This window comes from Tamandua tetradactyla, chromosome 17 (assembly GCF_023851605.1).
Source record: "Tamandua tetradactyla isolate mTamTet1 chromosome 17, mTamTet1.pri, whole genome shotgun sequence".
Taxonomy (NCBI): domain Eukaryota; kingdom Metazoa; phylum Chordata; class Mammalia; order Pilosa; family Myrmecophagidae; genus Tamandua; species Tamandua tetradactyla.
Window position 1 is genome coordinate 5,050,059 of NC_135343.1, and position 16,057 is coordinate 5,066,115.

The following is a 16,057-nucleotide window of genomic DNA, read 5'->3' on the forward strand; positions in this document are numbered from 1 at the left end:
TAACTTTATTCTGTCTTACAGCTGCATAATATTGTATTGTATGTATATACCACAGTTTGTTTAGCCACCTGTCTGTTGATGGACATTTTGGCTGTTTCCATCTCTTTGCAATTGTAAATTATGCTGCTATAAATATTGGTGTGCAAATGTCCGTTTGTGTCCTTGCCCTCATGTCCTCTGAGTAGATACCTAGCAATGGTATTGCCGGGTCGTATGGCAATTCTATATTTAGCTTTTTGAGGAACCACCAAACTGCCTTCCACATCGGTTGTACCATTTGACATTCCCACCAGCAGTGGATAAGTGTGCCTCTTTCTCCACATCCTCTCCAGCACTTGTCATTTTCTGTTTTATTGATAATGACCATTCTGGTGGGTGTGAGATGATATCTCATTGTGGTTTTGATTTGCATTTGTCTAATAGCCAGGGAAGTTGAGCATCTCTTCATGTGCCTTTTGGCCATTTGTATTTCCTCTTCTAAGAAGTGTTGTTCAAGTCTTTTGCCCAATGTGTAACTGGGTTGTCTGTCTTTTTGTTGTTGAGTTGAACAATCTCTTTATAAATTCTGGATACTAGACCTTCATCTGATATGTCGTTTCCAAATATTGTCTCCCATTGTGTAGGCTGTCTTTTTACTTTCTTGACGAAGTTCTTTGATGTGCAAAAGTGTTTAATTTTGAGGAGTTCCCATTTCTTTATTTCTTTCTTTAATGCTCTTGCTTTGGGTGTAAGGTCTAGAAAACCACCTCCTAGTATAAGATTTATAAGATATTTCCCTACAGTTTCTTCTAACAGTTTTATGGTCTTAGATCTAATGTTTAGGTCTTTGATCCTTTTGAGTTCACTTTTGTATACAGTGTGAGATATGAGACCTTTTTCATTCTTTCGCATTTGGATATCCAGTTCTCTAGGCACCATTTATTGAAGAGACTGTTCCGTCCCAGGTGAGTTGGCTTGACTGCCTTATCAAAACTCAGTTGTCCATAGATGAGAAGGTCTGTATCTGAACACTCTGTTTGATTCCATTGGTCAATCTATCTATCTTTATGCCAGTACCATGCCATTTTGACCTCTGTAGCTTCATAATATGCCTTAAAGTCAGGTAGCGTGAGACCTCCGACTTCATTTTTTTTTTCTCAACTTTTTAGCTGTTTGGGGCACCCTGCCCTTCCAGATAAATTTGCTTATTGGTTTTCCTATTTCTGTAAAGTAAGTTTTTGGGATTTTAATTGGTATTGCATTGAATCTGTAAATCAGTTTAGGTAGAATTGACATCTTAAGTATGTTTAGTCTTCTAGTCCATGAACACGGTATGCCCTTCCATCTATTTACGTCTCTGTGATTTCTTTTAACAATTTCTTGTAGTTTTCTTTTGTCTCTGTAGTTAAATTCATTCCTAAATATTTTATTCTTTTGGTTGCAGTTGTAAATGGAATTTTTTTCTTGATTTCCCCCTGAGATTGTTCATTACTAGTGTATAGAAACACTACAGATTTTTGAGTGTTGATCTTGTAAGCTGCAACTTTGCTGTTCTCATTTATTAGCTCTAGTAGTTTTGCTGTGGATTTTTTTGGGTTTTCGACCTACAGTATCATATCATCTGTAGATATGAGAGTTTTACTTCTTCCTTTCTAATTTTGATGCCTTGTATTTCTTTTTCTTATGTAATTGCTCTGGCTAGAATTTCCAACACAGTGTTGAGTAACAGCAGTGATAGTGGACATCCTTGTCTTGTTTCTGATCTTAGGGAGAAAGTTTTCATTTTTTCCCCATTGAGGATGATGTTAGCTCTGGGTGGGTTTTTCATATATTCACTTTATCATTTTGAGGAAGTTCCCTTCTATTCCTATCCTTTGAATGTTTTCAACAGGAAAGAATGTTGAATTTTGTCACATGCCTTTTCTGCATCAATCGAGAGGATCATGTGGTTTTTCTGCTTTAATTTGTTGATATGGTGTATTACATTAATTGAGTTTCTCACATTGAAGCATCCTTGCATACCTGGGATGAATCCTACTTGGCCATGATGTATAATTCTTTTAATGTGTTGCTGGATTTCATTTGTGAGAATTTTGTTGAGGATTTTTTATCTATTTTCATTATTCTGAATTAATTGTTTCAGCTCCTGTATCTTATTTGAATTGTTAGTTTGTTCCTTTGACTGGGCCATATCTTCAATTTTCCTAGTGTGATTTGTTATTTTTTGCTGGCATCTAGGCATTTAATTACCTTAAATAGTTTATTCTGGAGATTGCTTTCACTTGTTTTACATAGGGTTTTCTTGCTGGATGAATTTGTGTCTATCTGTTCTTTGACATTCAGTTGAGCTTTTTCTGGACCTCTAGCTTAGGTTTTGTTTAACAGAGGAGAATTTTTCAGATCTTGTGTTCTTGTTTCTTGCCCTGCTTGTATGGTGCGTTTTTCTCCCCACCCTTAGGAGGGTCTACTCAGGTATTATAGACCCCAGCTGGATTTTCCCAGACCAAACTGGCTTCCTATCAGGAGGAAAGAGTCACCTGCTTCGGTTTTCCCTGAGGGTGAGACCCAGCACATTGAAAGACTTTCCTGTGAAGTCTCTGGGCTCTGTTTTTCTTATCCTGTCCAGTATGTGGCACTTGTCTGCCTGCAGGTCCCACCAGCATAAGATGATGTGGCACTTTTAACTTTGGCAGACTCTCCCTGCTAGGGATGTGGTGGAGACAGAGGAGAGGTTGTAGGCTGGTTTTAATGGCTTCAAATTACCTAGGCCTGGTGTCTGAATTCCTTGAGGGAGGGATTTCACCTGAGTTGGGCTTCACCTCTCCCCTGGGGAAGGCCAGGCTCCAAACAAGCCCTCAGACAATCTTGTTTCTGCCAATGTCTGAGGCAGTTGCAGCCTGAGAAGCCCTGCTGCTGTATCCAAAGGCAGTAAAGACTTTGTAGAAACACAGCCATAAAAACCTCTGTTTCCTTTTTTATCTCTTTTTCTGTCAGTCATGCCCCCTGGGCGCCGGGGCAAAAATTAGTGCCCTCTGCTTTGACCAGATTCACCTGAGCTGGGGGCCTATTTTTTCTGTGGTTTTTCTGCTTTGATTTGTTGATATGGTGTATTACATTAATCTGTTAATTAATGCCTCAATTGGTGTTTGGTTGGGCTCATCCCCTGCTGCTGGAAAAGTCTCTTTCCTTTCCTCTCTGGGAAGCAGCCTGTGTGGCAGGGGCGCCGGCTGCCGCAGCTTGGGGAACTCATGGTTCTGGGGAGACTCGCAGCCAGTCCAGCTGGTCCAGACTTGGGTATGCTGTGTGTCCGGTCACTGACGTGGCCCCAGGAGCTGTTCTGTACTGTTTCTGGTTATTTAGTAGTTGTTCTGGAGGACGAACTAAAACGCGCACATTGCTAAGCCGCCTTCTTGATTCTGGATAGTTCATTTGAACAACCTAAACACAGGGAGCCCAGAAGGGGAATGAGGACTTGAATTCTGTATGGTTTAATTAATACGCAGATATATCCCAGATTATGTTGGGCAGATAATTAAAAAGTACTGCCAAAGTCCCTTAAGGGATGGGAGAAAAAATATGAAACTATTAAACTTTACCTCCTGGAAAACCCCTGATACTGTCTCAAAAATTAGGGACTCCCCTGTCAATAGGCCAAGCTCTTGATCTTAAGGCTTGCTCTTGTGAAGCTTGTTTCTGTAATAGAGAAGTTAAGCGTACTTATAGTTGTGCCTCAGAGTTACTTCCAGACAACCTCTTTTGTTGTTCAGATATGGCCTCTCTCCCTAAGCCCAACTCTGCAGTGAAATCATTACCCTCTCCCCTGCATGGGACATGGCGTCCAGGAGTAAAAGTCTCCCTGGCAACATGGGACATGACTCCCAGGGATGAGCCTTGTCCTGCCACCTTGGGACCAACAACACCTTCCTGACCAAAAGGGGGGAAAAGAAGAGTAATAAAATCAAGTATCAGAGGCCTAGAGAGTCCAAATAAAGTTGAGAGACTATTCTGGAGGCTACTCTTAGGTAAACTTCAGCTAGCTATTGCTGTTTACCACTGTTTGCCAACCCCCAACAGAAATCGTTCCTCTTAACTGTGAAGAACACCTAGGGCTCTGAAATTCTATAAGCGTTTCACACACTATGATTACTTTCCAGAAAGCTACAACCTCCAGATGAGTTCTTAGACCAGATAGGTCCTGAAACCCAGAAGGGCCATCTCTCCAAGAACATCAGCTAGTTCCATCCCCCTACCCCATATTATTGACACCTATTTCCAACATGAAATAGTCAGAATGGGCATAGCCCAAATACTCTAAAAAGTGGGAGAAGAATCAGAGGAGGAGAAGTTATATCAGAGAAGATAGGATTTAACAAATGAGTATGACTACTGAATCTTTATATTGATACTTCTTTTAGTTTCCAGTGTCTTGGAGCAGCTAGAAGGAAATACCTGAAATTGTGAAACTGTAACCCATACCAAAGTCTCAAATCAGTTCTATAACTATTTGTCACAATGTACTTTGAAATTTATTGTTTTTTAAATATATGCTATATTTCACAATAACAAATTTTAAATGAAATTGGACCAGAGAAATTTTCTAAATTTGAGAAACATCATCTTGAATATCAGCATCTTATATATATAAATCACTCTCAGATGACTGTCATTTATATCATCTTTCACTAGTCATTAAAGTTAAACCACATTTTAGTTTTATAACCTTAAGAAAGGGGATACTTTCTCATTTCAGTTTTTTTCCTCCTACAAAACTCCTTTTGTTGTTGATGAAAGTATTAACCATTGTGCTTTGCTTGTTGACTCACTGCTTTAAAAGTTTATTTGGAAAAGGTAGTGCTGACATTTTTAGTTTTTTTGGCAGACAGTTTTTATAAAAAAGCTTTTTTGTTCTGGCTTCCTTAAGCTCTGCACTTTTCCCACCTGTTTCTAGTTTGATAGAGAGAATGTACGGATTCCAGGAATGCTGATTATAGACACTCCCGGGCATGAGTCTTTCAGGTAAGAAGAATTTGAATTTCTTTTCATCAAGCAAACTACTTCATATCATCAATTCCAAAAGTTCAGTGGGTGAGAAGGTCTAATTAGACATTTATCTTTGGGTAGTAATTTTTTTATTTTTCTAATTAAAAAAAAATTTTTTATTGAGATATCCACACACATACAACCATATTATACTATCAGTGTCTCACAATATCATCACATAGTTGTGTATTCTTCACCATGATCATTTTTAGAACATTTGCATCACTCCAGAAAAATAAATGAATAATAATTTTGATGTCACATCCCCTTGACTGCCAGTCCTCATTTTGTGCCTCTTTGCTTTAGTAGTGTTTTATTTGGATACTTGTTTTTTATAAAGGGAAGTCTTTCCTCCTTAATGTGTAATGCAGAGCAAATCCTAGTACATGTGGTATATATCCTGTGAAACCTATTACAGGTGGAAAAATTATAATTTTGTCTCTTGGCCACCAAATATGTCAGTAAAATCGGCAGAAATATTAGAATAATTCCTGGGACTAACACATTCCAACTGATGTCAGTTCACTGTGTGTGAGATAAGCATTTGGCTAGTTAAGAATAATGACAGTTTAACAATTTGATGTATTTCCTCCACTTTGTTCTTTTTGTTTAGCTTTTAGAAAGATATTGAAATTGCTTGTCTAAAAGTATGAATTTCAAAATTTTCTATTTGTATATATTTCCCTCTTTTCAACAGTAATCTGAGAAACAGAGGAAGCTCTCTTTGTGATATTGCCATTTTAGTTGTTGATATTATGCATGGTTTGGAGCCACAGACAATTGAATCTATCAACCTTCTGAAATCTAAAAAATGTCCCTTCATTGTGGCACTCAATAAGGTAAGTTCCCCTTTTGAAAAATTTACTTGTGAAACGTGGTTCTTAAATTTTTGTGATTAAAAAATGTATATCAATAGTAGTATAACTTACACATCCATGCTAAGTATATAGTTCATGTATATAATGATGTGTATGATTATATACACAAAGAACCAACACTATTCAAAATATAGACTATTGCCATATCCCCAGAAAGTTACATAAGAATAATATTCCTATACATAGGAAAAGTATTGCTGGGTCATTTGGTATGCGTATGTTCAACTTTAAGAGAAACTGCCAAGTTTTCTCAAGGAGGTTGTACTATTTTATATTCTCAGCAGCAATGTATATAAGTTTTAGTTGCTTCACTTCCTTGCCAGCACTTGCCCTGTCTTTTGCATTTTAAGAGATCTGTAATGCTAAATTACTGTGGTTTGAATTTGTACTTTGTGATAACTAATGGCATTGAACATTTTTTACTGTGCTTATTTGACATTTTATCTCTTTATGAAGTTTGTTCAAAACCTTTGCTCATTTTTTGTTCGAGTGTTGCCGGTCTTAATTTTAAGAGTTCTTTATATCTGTTGATTTAAGTCTTTTGTCAGTTATGTGTTTTGGAAATATTTTTCTGTTGTGGTTTTTTTTTTTTTTTTCTGTTTTTTGTAAGTCATCTGTTCTTTCATGTTTGAAAAATTTCCTCATTGTTTCTAGACATTTAGATCTATATTTTGAGTTAATTTTTGTGGATGGTGTGGAATAAGGGTTGAAGTTAACTTTTTCTCCACATAGATAACCAGTTATTTCAGTACCATTCGTTGAAAAGATTATACCTTTCCTCATTACCTTATAATTCCAGTTGAAAATTAATTGACCATATGGTTGTGTGTATTTCTAAACTTCTGTTTCCATGACCTATACGTCTGCCCTTATTATTATAACTTCATAGTACATTTTGAAAGTAGATAGTCATAAATCCTTCAGCTTTGTTGTTTTTTTTCCTCAAAATTGTTCTGGTTATTTTAGGTCCTTGAATTTCCATATAAAGTCTGGTATCCTGTTAATTTCTACATAAAGCCTTGTAGGATTTTCATTGGTATTGCATTTCATTTGTAGATAAATTTTAGAATTGACATTCTAACAATACTGAGTTTTTTGATCGGTGAACATTGTATCTCTAAATTTACTTAGCTTTACTTTCTGTCAACAGTATTTTGTAGTTACATTGTCAGCAGCCTGGAGTTTACTTTATGGAAAAGTTCTTATGAAAAATTCAGTGTCTTAAGTGGACATGGGACTATTTTGAGTTTTAAAATTTTTTCTTTTGTCACTTCAGAAATCTGAATCTTTCAAGGAATTTGTCTACTTCGTCTAGGTTATCAAAATTTTGGCATAAAGTAGTTCGTAGTAATCCCCTAATATCTTTTAACTGTCTGAATATCTACAGTGATATCCCCTGCTTCATTGCTGATATTGGAAATAGTGTTTAATTTTCATTTTTTGTATGCTGTATGGAGGGGGTCACATTTCATTCTTTTTCCATGTGAGTGTCCTGTTATTCCAGCACCATTTGTTGGGGAAAAAAATTGGGGGGTGGGGTGGGGAGATGGGTAGTGGAGGGAAGTGCATGGGCCAGGAATCGAACCCAGGTCTCCCACATGGCAGGTGAAAATTCTAGCACTGAACTACCCAAGCACCCCCTAATCTTTTTTTTTTATTCTCTCTGGGAGACTTGCTAAGTTTTTTTCATTAGAGTAGTTATAGGTTTGCAGAAGTACCATGCATAAAATAAATAAAGTACAGAGTTCCCATATGTTTTGGTTTGCTAAAGCTTCTGGAATGCAGTATACCAGAAATGGGTTCGCTTTTACAAAGGAGATTTATTAAGTTACATATTTACAGTTCTAGGGCTGTAAAAACATCCCAGTTATAAGGCATCAGCAGGATGATACCTGTACTCTGGAGAAAGGCCACTAGCATCTGGGACACCTCTGTGAGCTGGGAAGGCATGTGGCTGGCATCTGCTCCTTGCTCCCAATTCTGTTGCTTTTAGCTTCAGATTCTACTAGCTTTCTCTGGGTCCTGAGGGTCTTCTCTTACTGTCTTTGGGGGTGTTTCTCTCTCTAAACCTCTGTGGGTCCTTTCTTAGTTTCTCTGGGGCAAATCTTGGATTTCATCTCTTCGCTTCCCTTTGTTCTCTCCAGCTTCTGGCTCTTTCAGGTTCTGTGGGTCCTTGCTTAGCATTTCTTGGGGCATTTCTGTCTAAGCTCTCTCTCTTTCTCTGTGAGCTCTCTTAAAGGACTCCAATAAGCGGATTAAGACCCACCTTGAATGTGGGGTTACATCTCCGTGGAAACTACCTAATCAAAAAGTCCTACCCTGCAACGATTAAAAGAACATAGGCCTTTCTGGGGTACTTAAAAGATTCAAATCAGCGCATCATATACCCCCAGTTATTAACAGCTTGCATTAGTGAGGTACATTTGTTATAATTCATGAAAGAACACTTTTATAATTGTACTGTTCACTATAGTCCATCATTTACAATAAGGTTGATTATGTTGTACAGGCTTATGTTTTTTCTATTAATTTTTATCCTAGTAACATATATTATTTAAAATGTTCCCTTTTAACCACATTCACATATATAATTCAGTGCTATTAATAATTCACAATGTTCTGCTGCCATCACCAGAACTTTAGTCGAGCCCAATAGAAATTTTGTTCAAATTAAGCATTAACTATCCATTCCCTGTCCCCAGTCCAGCTTCTCTAACCTGTATTCTAGATTCTGACTCTGTGAGTTTTCTTATTCTGATTATTTCATGTCCCTGACATACTTCACACGATATTTGTCCTTTTATGTCTGGCTTATTTCACTCAACTTGGTATCTTCAAGGTTCATCCATGTTGTTGATGAATGAGAACTTCTTTCCTTTTTAATGCTGAATAATATTCCATTGCATGCCATATTTTGTTCCTCTGTTCATTGATTGATGGACACTTGGGTTACTTCCATTCTTTGGCAATTGTGAATAATGCTGCTATGAACATCAAGTGTGCAAATATCTGTTTGAATCTGTTTTATCCTTTTTCCCCCCTTGATCGTGCTAGCTAGAGGTTTATTAGATTTACTTGATCTTTCAAAGAACCAGTATTGGTTTTATTGATAGTCTCTGTTATTTGTCTATTTTCCATTTCATTGATTTCCATTCTTAATATTATCATTTCCTTTCTTCCTCTTGCTTTCAGTTTCATTTGTTCTTTGCCGCATTTAAGTGGAAGCTTAGATCACTGATTTCAGATCTTTTTTCTTTCTAATATTAGCATTTATAGGTATTAATTTCCTTCTAAGCACTGCTTAAATATGTTGTGTTTTTATCAAAGTACTCTCTAACTTCTTTGTGATTTTTTCCTTAATCTATGCATTATTTAGAAAAATATCATTTAGTTTCAAATGTTTGGGAATTTCCCAGATATATTATTATTAATGATTTTTAATTGAATTCCATTGCAGTCAGAGCACACACTCTGAATGATTTCATTTCTTTTGAATTTATTGACGTGTTTTTTATCGCCCAGCTTATGATTTCTTGGTTTCACTTAAAAAAATGTATATTCTGCTTCTATTGGGTCAGATGCTCCACAAATATCAATTAGGTCAAGTAGGGTGATGATGTTATTTAATTATTTTATATCCTTACTGATTTTTGGTCTGCCAATTTTATCAGTTACTGAGGATGGATTGTTGAAGTTTCCAACTGTAATTGTGGATGTGTTTTTTTCCCCTTTCAGTTTTGGCAATTTTATTTCATTTTATTTGAAGATCATCTGCTACACAATTAAGATTATTGTTTCTTCTTGAGGAGTTGTTTTTCATCATTACAAAATCTGTCTTTATCCCTGTTAATATAACTTCCTGATGTCTGTTTTGTCTAATATTAAAACTAGCCGCTCTAGCTTTCTTAGGATTATTATTTGTGTGGCTTTTACTTTTCATGGCTTTGTGTCTTTTTTTTTTTTTTTTAAGAACGCATTTCTTCTAGGCAGTATGTAATTGTATCTTTATCTTTGTAGCAGGACAGTAATCTATTTCTTTTAATTGGTGGGTGTAGACCATTTACATTTAATGTATATTGTTGGTATAGTTAGATTTAATTTAACCATGTTGCTGTTTTTTTTTCTACTTAGCTCATCTCAAATATATTCTTTCCTTCTTATTTTTCCTGTCTGTTGGGTTAATTGCATTCCACTGTATTTCATTTTATGCCCACTATTGGATTATTAGTTATATGTTTTCTTTCTTAGTAGTTGCTCTAGGGCTTGCAATATGCACATCTTGTATTGTGAATGTATCACTGAGGAATCAAATAATGCTTTAACTCTTTCTTTATAGTATAAGAACCTTACGATAGTAAGGTAACCTTACAACAGTATACTTCTTTTTCCCTCCTCCCATCCTTTGTACCTTCGTGCTGTTGTTTGTATACATTTTACTTCTTTATGTTAGAAATGTACAATCATTATAATTTTTGCTTTAAACAGTCAGCTGTCTTTTAAAGCAACTTTTAAAAATCTGAAAACAAATCTTTGCACTTACCCACATATGTACCATTTTGATGTTCTCCATTTCTTTGTGTAAATCCAGGTTTCCTTTCCATGTTTTTTTTCAGCCTGAAGAGCTTTCTTGAAGGGCAAGCCTACTGACCATAAATTCTAACTATTTCACAATTGTGACATATAATTCGTTAGTCATCCTAGGATAATTTTAGCGTCTCACCCTTTTCACACAAATGCCATTCTCTCATGAACTCCATAGAAGCTGACAGGGGTAACATGGTATCTAAGTAGTTTCTAATTTTAGAATTTAAGAAGGGATGCAGTTAAGCATGCTCTAAGGGACTTTTAGTATAATAAATACTAGTTTTCTGGATATATATAATATACATTAGGAATTTTCTGAAGCAGTTAATGTCATTAAAATATCCTTAGTGTTCTGAATGTTTAAGAGATGTTTCTCACAACCAAACTTTTCCAGATTGATAGGTTGTATGATTGGAAAAAGAGCCCTGACTCGGATGTGGCGGCTACTTTGAAGAAGCAGAAAAAGAATACAAAAGATGAATTTGAGGAACGAGCAAAAGCTATTATTGTGGAATTTGCACAGCAGGTGAGACATTGTTCTTTTTAAAGAGCTCTATGTCACAGAATATTTTTTTCTTTTCTTACGTTATCATCATAATGAAGTCCACATTTTCGATAATACTGGTTCTATTCCCTCAGTCCAGTTTGTTAGTGTGGTTCCCCCCCCATCCCTTTTCTAATATCGGAGAGTTGATATTTCACAGATTTCCTTGCAGTTTAAATGTTTTAATGAAAAAAAGTTGCCTTGGAAAGAAACTACTTTTCTGTAATATAACTTTTGCTTATAGATATACATTATTATTTCTAGGGTGTTTCTGAGCAGCTTCAAGATGATCAGCCATTTGCTCATTTTGCTTCCAGTTAATCATTCCTATTCTGGATACTGTCTTCTACCATTTGGCATTTTGGAATGACTTTGCTTTTTATGTACCTAGGGCTTGAATGCTGCTTTATTTTATGAGAATAAGGACCCCCGCACTTTTGTGTCCTTGGTACCTACCTCTGCACATACTGGTGATGGCATGGGAAGTCTGATATATCTTCTTGTCGAGTTAACTCAAACAATGTTGAGCAAGAGACTTGCACACTGTGAATCACTGAGAGCTCAGGTGATGGAGGTAAGCATCATCTTTCCTTTTTTAAATTTATTTTTAAATATTTTTATTGACAAAACAACATACAAACATGCACATTCTTAACATATGAACATTTCATACCTGGTGTACAATCAGTGGATCTTTCCTTTTTTTAACAGAGGGTTCCTTGGATGAGGATGTTTACTCCTTATAGGTTTAATGAATGTGGTGCATCATAGCATGTATTTCAGTTCCTCTGCAATAATGTTTCTTAGGTTAAAGCTCTCCCAGGAATGGGCACCACTATAGATGTAATATTGATCAACGGGCGTTTGAGGGAAGGAGATACCATCATTGTTCCTGGCGTAGAAGGGCCCATTGTAACTCAGATTCGAGGCCTCCTGTTACCTCCTCCTATGAAGGAACTACGAGTGAAGGTGAGCCAAGCTGGTCAGTGCGTGCACATGTGGGCCTGTGTAGTGTCTGACAAGTTCTACTGAGGTTGCTTCCTCACTTTGAGAGCCGCTTTTCTTTTTCTTTTTATTGACCAAACAAAACAACATACAAACACGAACATTCTTAACATATGAACATTCCATTCTTGGTGTATAATCAGTGGGAGAGCCGGTTATCTTAACACACATCTCATACATCCCTCACTTTGCCATTTTATTTCAGATGTCATTATACAGAAGTACCATCATTGGAGAAGAGATGTAGTGAAAGTACCTAATTACCAAACTAGGCCAGTCATCCAAGTCAAAGTGTAGCGTTTTGGTTCTGTGCTGCCAACTAGTTTTTAATTAACATTTTTTATTGGGAAATGAAAAATTCATATTGAAATGTCCATAAAACATAGATGTAAAGTAAAACAAATTGTTAGGAAGCAAACCAACAGATTAAGAATCAGAATGGTGCTGGTACCCCAGAAGCTTCTTCCTTGCCTTCTCCTGATCAGACAAACCCTCCCCCATGCCTACAGGTTTATGAGCATGATAAACATCCTTGCTTTTTTTTTTTTTTTTTAAGTTTTAGACTTTAGGGAGTCATTCTTAATGTATTCCTTTGTATTTGGCTTGTTTCAGTCAGAAAATTATTTCATGATTTATCCTTACATATAGCTGTAGTTTATTTCCATTATTGTGCATGTTCCATTGAATCAGTGGACCATGATTTGTCTCTCCTCCTGTTGACGAAAAGTGTAGGCTGTTTCTAGTTTTTAATTTTATTATTTTTAATGTTGCTGCTGTGAACCTTCTCATGTTATTTCCTGGCACAGTTGTGTGAGTCTCGCCAGAGTGTCTGCCTAGGAGTGTAATTGCTGAGTCATCGCTTAGGGCTATCTCCAGTTTTCCTAGATAAGGCCATATTATCCACAGTGAGGATAAATATACCAGACTGGTTATAACTATTTATTCTCACCTACAGTATTTTAAAGTTCTCATTGTTTCACATTTTCACCAGCTCTTTGATGCTTTCATATTGTTAAATTTTTGCTTTCATGTTTTCACCAGCTCTTTGATGCTTTCATATTGTTAAATTTTTGCTTTCCTGTGGTAATGTACTTCTTTGCTGTTTCAGTTTGAATTTCCTTGATTGTTAATATGGTTTCTCAATGTTTTATATGTTCATTAGCTGTTTAAGTTTCTTCCTCTGTGAAATGCCCATTTTTCCTCCTGCATTATCTATCTTTCCTACAGATTTATAGGAGTTCTTTATATATTTAGGACACTGTACTTTTGTTGGTTTACCCATGCTGCAGTGTCTTCTCTTATGCTGACTTGTCTTTACTTTTTGTATGGCATCTTCAGAAATGGGAGTACTTAAAATTTTAATTTATCATTATTTAATAAATATAGTCAATAGAGACAGATGTTATAAATAGAAGAATTCCTAGGGGAAGGACCATAGAGTGGGGGTGAGGGGTAAAGGAACAGTATTAATGAATTATCTTTTTTTCTTCCCAACACACTGTTTCCTTATTTTGTCTGCTTATTGCAGGGAGTACTTAATTTTAGCACTGAATTTATCAATCTTTTATTTTGTGGTTATTGCTTTTTTATATATAGTTTCAGAATTCTTTCCCTATTCCAACATCATGAGGACATTGCTTTTTTTTTTTTTTTTGGCTTTTAAAAAGGGAATTTATTAAGTTGCTAGTTTACAGTTCTTAAAGGCCATGAAAATGTCCCAATTAAAGCAAGTCTATGAAAATTTCCAAATTAAGGCACCAACAAAAGGTTACCGTCACTCAAGAAAGGCTTATGAAGTTCAGGGTTTCTCTCTCAATTTGAAAGGCACATGGCAAACACAGGAATGTCTGCCAGCTTTCTCTCCAGGCTTCTTGTTTCATAAAGCTCCTTCTGGGGTGTATTCCTTCTTCATCTCCAAGGGTCTCTGGCTGCATGGGCTCTTGCAGTTCTCATGGATCTCTTGTTGATCTGAAGCTTTCTCCAAAACGCTTCCTTTTTTAAAGGATTCCAGTAAACTAATCATCTATAATGGGTGGTGCCACATCTCCCTCTTATCCAATGAGTCACGTCTCTGTGGAGATAACCTAATCAAGATTCCACCGTATACTGTTGAATAGGGATTAAAAGAAGCATTTGCTTCTGCAAGATTGAATCCGGATTGAAACATGACTTTTCTAGGGCACATAATCCTTTCAAGCCAGCACAGATACTGACTTAACTTATTGCATATTCATATACTTTTCCTATATCCCTCTGTCCCCTCACCTTCTTTTGTAATTGTTACTGCTTTTATTTTTGTATGTCCAAAATCATAGAATTATCATTACTTTATATGTATTTGCATTTTAGCACCTGTGGGAAGTAAAACATGAGTTGCATACCTAACGGTACACTACAATAATACTGGCATTTATAATTCCCCAAATGGTTATCTTTACTGGAGGTCTTTCATTCTTTAGGCCACTTTCAACCACTGTCTAGTGTCCTTCCCTTGCAGTTTGAAAAATTTCCTTTAGCATTGCTTGTATGGTAGATGTAGCGGTGATGAACTCCCTCAGCTTTTGTTTATCTGGGAATGTATTAATCTCCAGGACATTGCTTTTTATATTATCTTCTGTTGTTAACCACTTTTAAAATAAATGTGATAACAAATGCTTTTATGTCTTTAGAACCAGTATGAAAAGCATAAAGAAGTAGAAGCAGCTCAAGGGGTAAAGATTCTTGGAAAAGATCTGGAGAAAACATTGGCTGGTTTACCCCTTCTGGTGGCTTATAAAGAAGATGAAATCCCAGTTCTTAAAGTAAGTCATTAAAAAATTTATTTTCAAAAGCAATTTGACCTCTTCTGTATGTCACCAGGGCTTTCACTGGAATGGGAAATAACACAGGGAACTCTGTCTGTGTGAGCTTTTTGCCTGGTGGCCTCTTAGCAGACAGTTGATACTTTTAAATTACTTCACTTCGTCACAGTCATATTTAGCATAAATATTTACGTATAAGTCTAGAATTCTGAAATTTGAATTTTCTTCAAATTAAAAATGAATCATAAACTAGAAGTTATTTGTGTTTTAATTTAGATGCCCTAATAAGGATTAAAGAAATCTTATTAGGTACTGGGGTGCATTCAAAGGGTGTCTGCTTGTTTATAGGAGCAGTTATCCTTCACAAACCTAGCATGGTTTTGCAGAAGCAGGCTTTGAGCCACAGTTTATCTGAGAAAATACGACTATTAGCAGCAAAAGTCTCTTGTGGCCGAGTACAGCCACCATTATTCAGGTCACTAGCACCAGGAATCCATTACCTTAGGGACAGTGAGAACAGGGGAGGCGTCCCCATTTGGCCATTCCTGAGTTTAGAGCGGACTGCCGTGTCTCAGCCCCAACATGCTTATTTCATTTTTTTGGTTGAAATCTTATCTCCAGAGTAGTTGTAGCAGAGAAAAGAGGAATGAAATAATGAGATTAGGGCTTTTCATAGCTAAACATTCAAGCAAAGGTTTTTGATGCTTTTAACTTTTTAAAGAATATTCCTTTTATTTCACATACACACACTTGTTTCCAAGCCAAGCAGAGGTTAAATATAAAACACAAGACCAAGAAAGGTGATATGGGATACAGCTGGGATGTGGCCCCCAGTTGCCTCCTCTGCCCTGATACAGATTCTCTGACACCTTGCTTTCTCTTAGTTTCATATGTTCAAGGATGAATACTCAACCAAAACGAGAAAGGTTGAATGTAGGCTTCTGAGGATACAGATGTATTTACAAACTTTATGAAATCTGATTACCTTTGAAGGATGAATTGATCCATGAGTTAAAGCAGACACTCAATGCTATCAAGTTAGAAGAAAAGGGAGTCTATGTCCAGGCATCAACTCTGGGCTCTTTGGAAGCTCTACTTGAATTTCTGAAAACGTCAGAAGTGCCCGTAAGTAATTATACCTGATTCTGTAAGAATCAATGGTAGTAGAGGTTGTGATGCTGTTTCAGTTGCCTGGTACATGCAGAAATAATTCTAAAACTTTGTTT

At 36.3% G+C, this 16,057-nt stretch overlaps 1 protein-coding gene across 2 annotated transcripts in view; it reads left to right on the forward strand.

Moving 5' to 3' along the window:
* Positions 1–16,057, forward strand: part of EIF5B (eukaryotic translation initiation factor 5B) — a 141,295-nt gene that overhangs the window by 120,500 nt on the left and 4,738 nt on the right. For both annotated transcript variants that reach the window (XM_077133869.1, XM_077133870.1), the window contains exons 13-19: positions 4,928–4,995; positions 5,717–5,858; positions 10,876–11,007; positions 11,417–11,599; positions 11,833–11,994; positions 14,700–14,831; positions 15,825–15,956. In XM_077133869.1, coding sequence (XP_076989984.1) covers positions 4,928–4,995; positions 5,717–5,858; positions 10,876–11,007; positions 11,417–11,599; positions 11,833–11,994; positions 14,700–14,831; positions 15,825–15,956 — 951 coding nt within the window. The remainder of the gene's footprint in view (positions 1–4,927; positions 4,996–5,716; positions 5,859–10,875; positions 11,008–11,416; positions 11,600–11,832; positions 11,995–14,699; positions 14,832–15,824; positions 15,957–16,057) is intronic.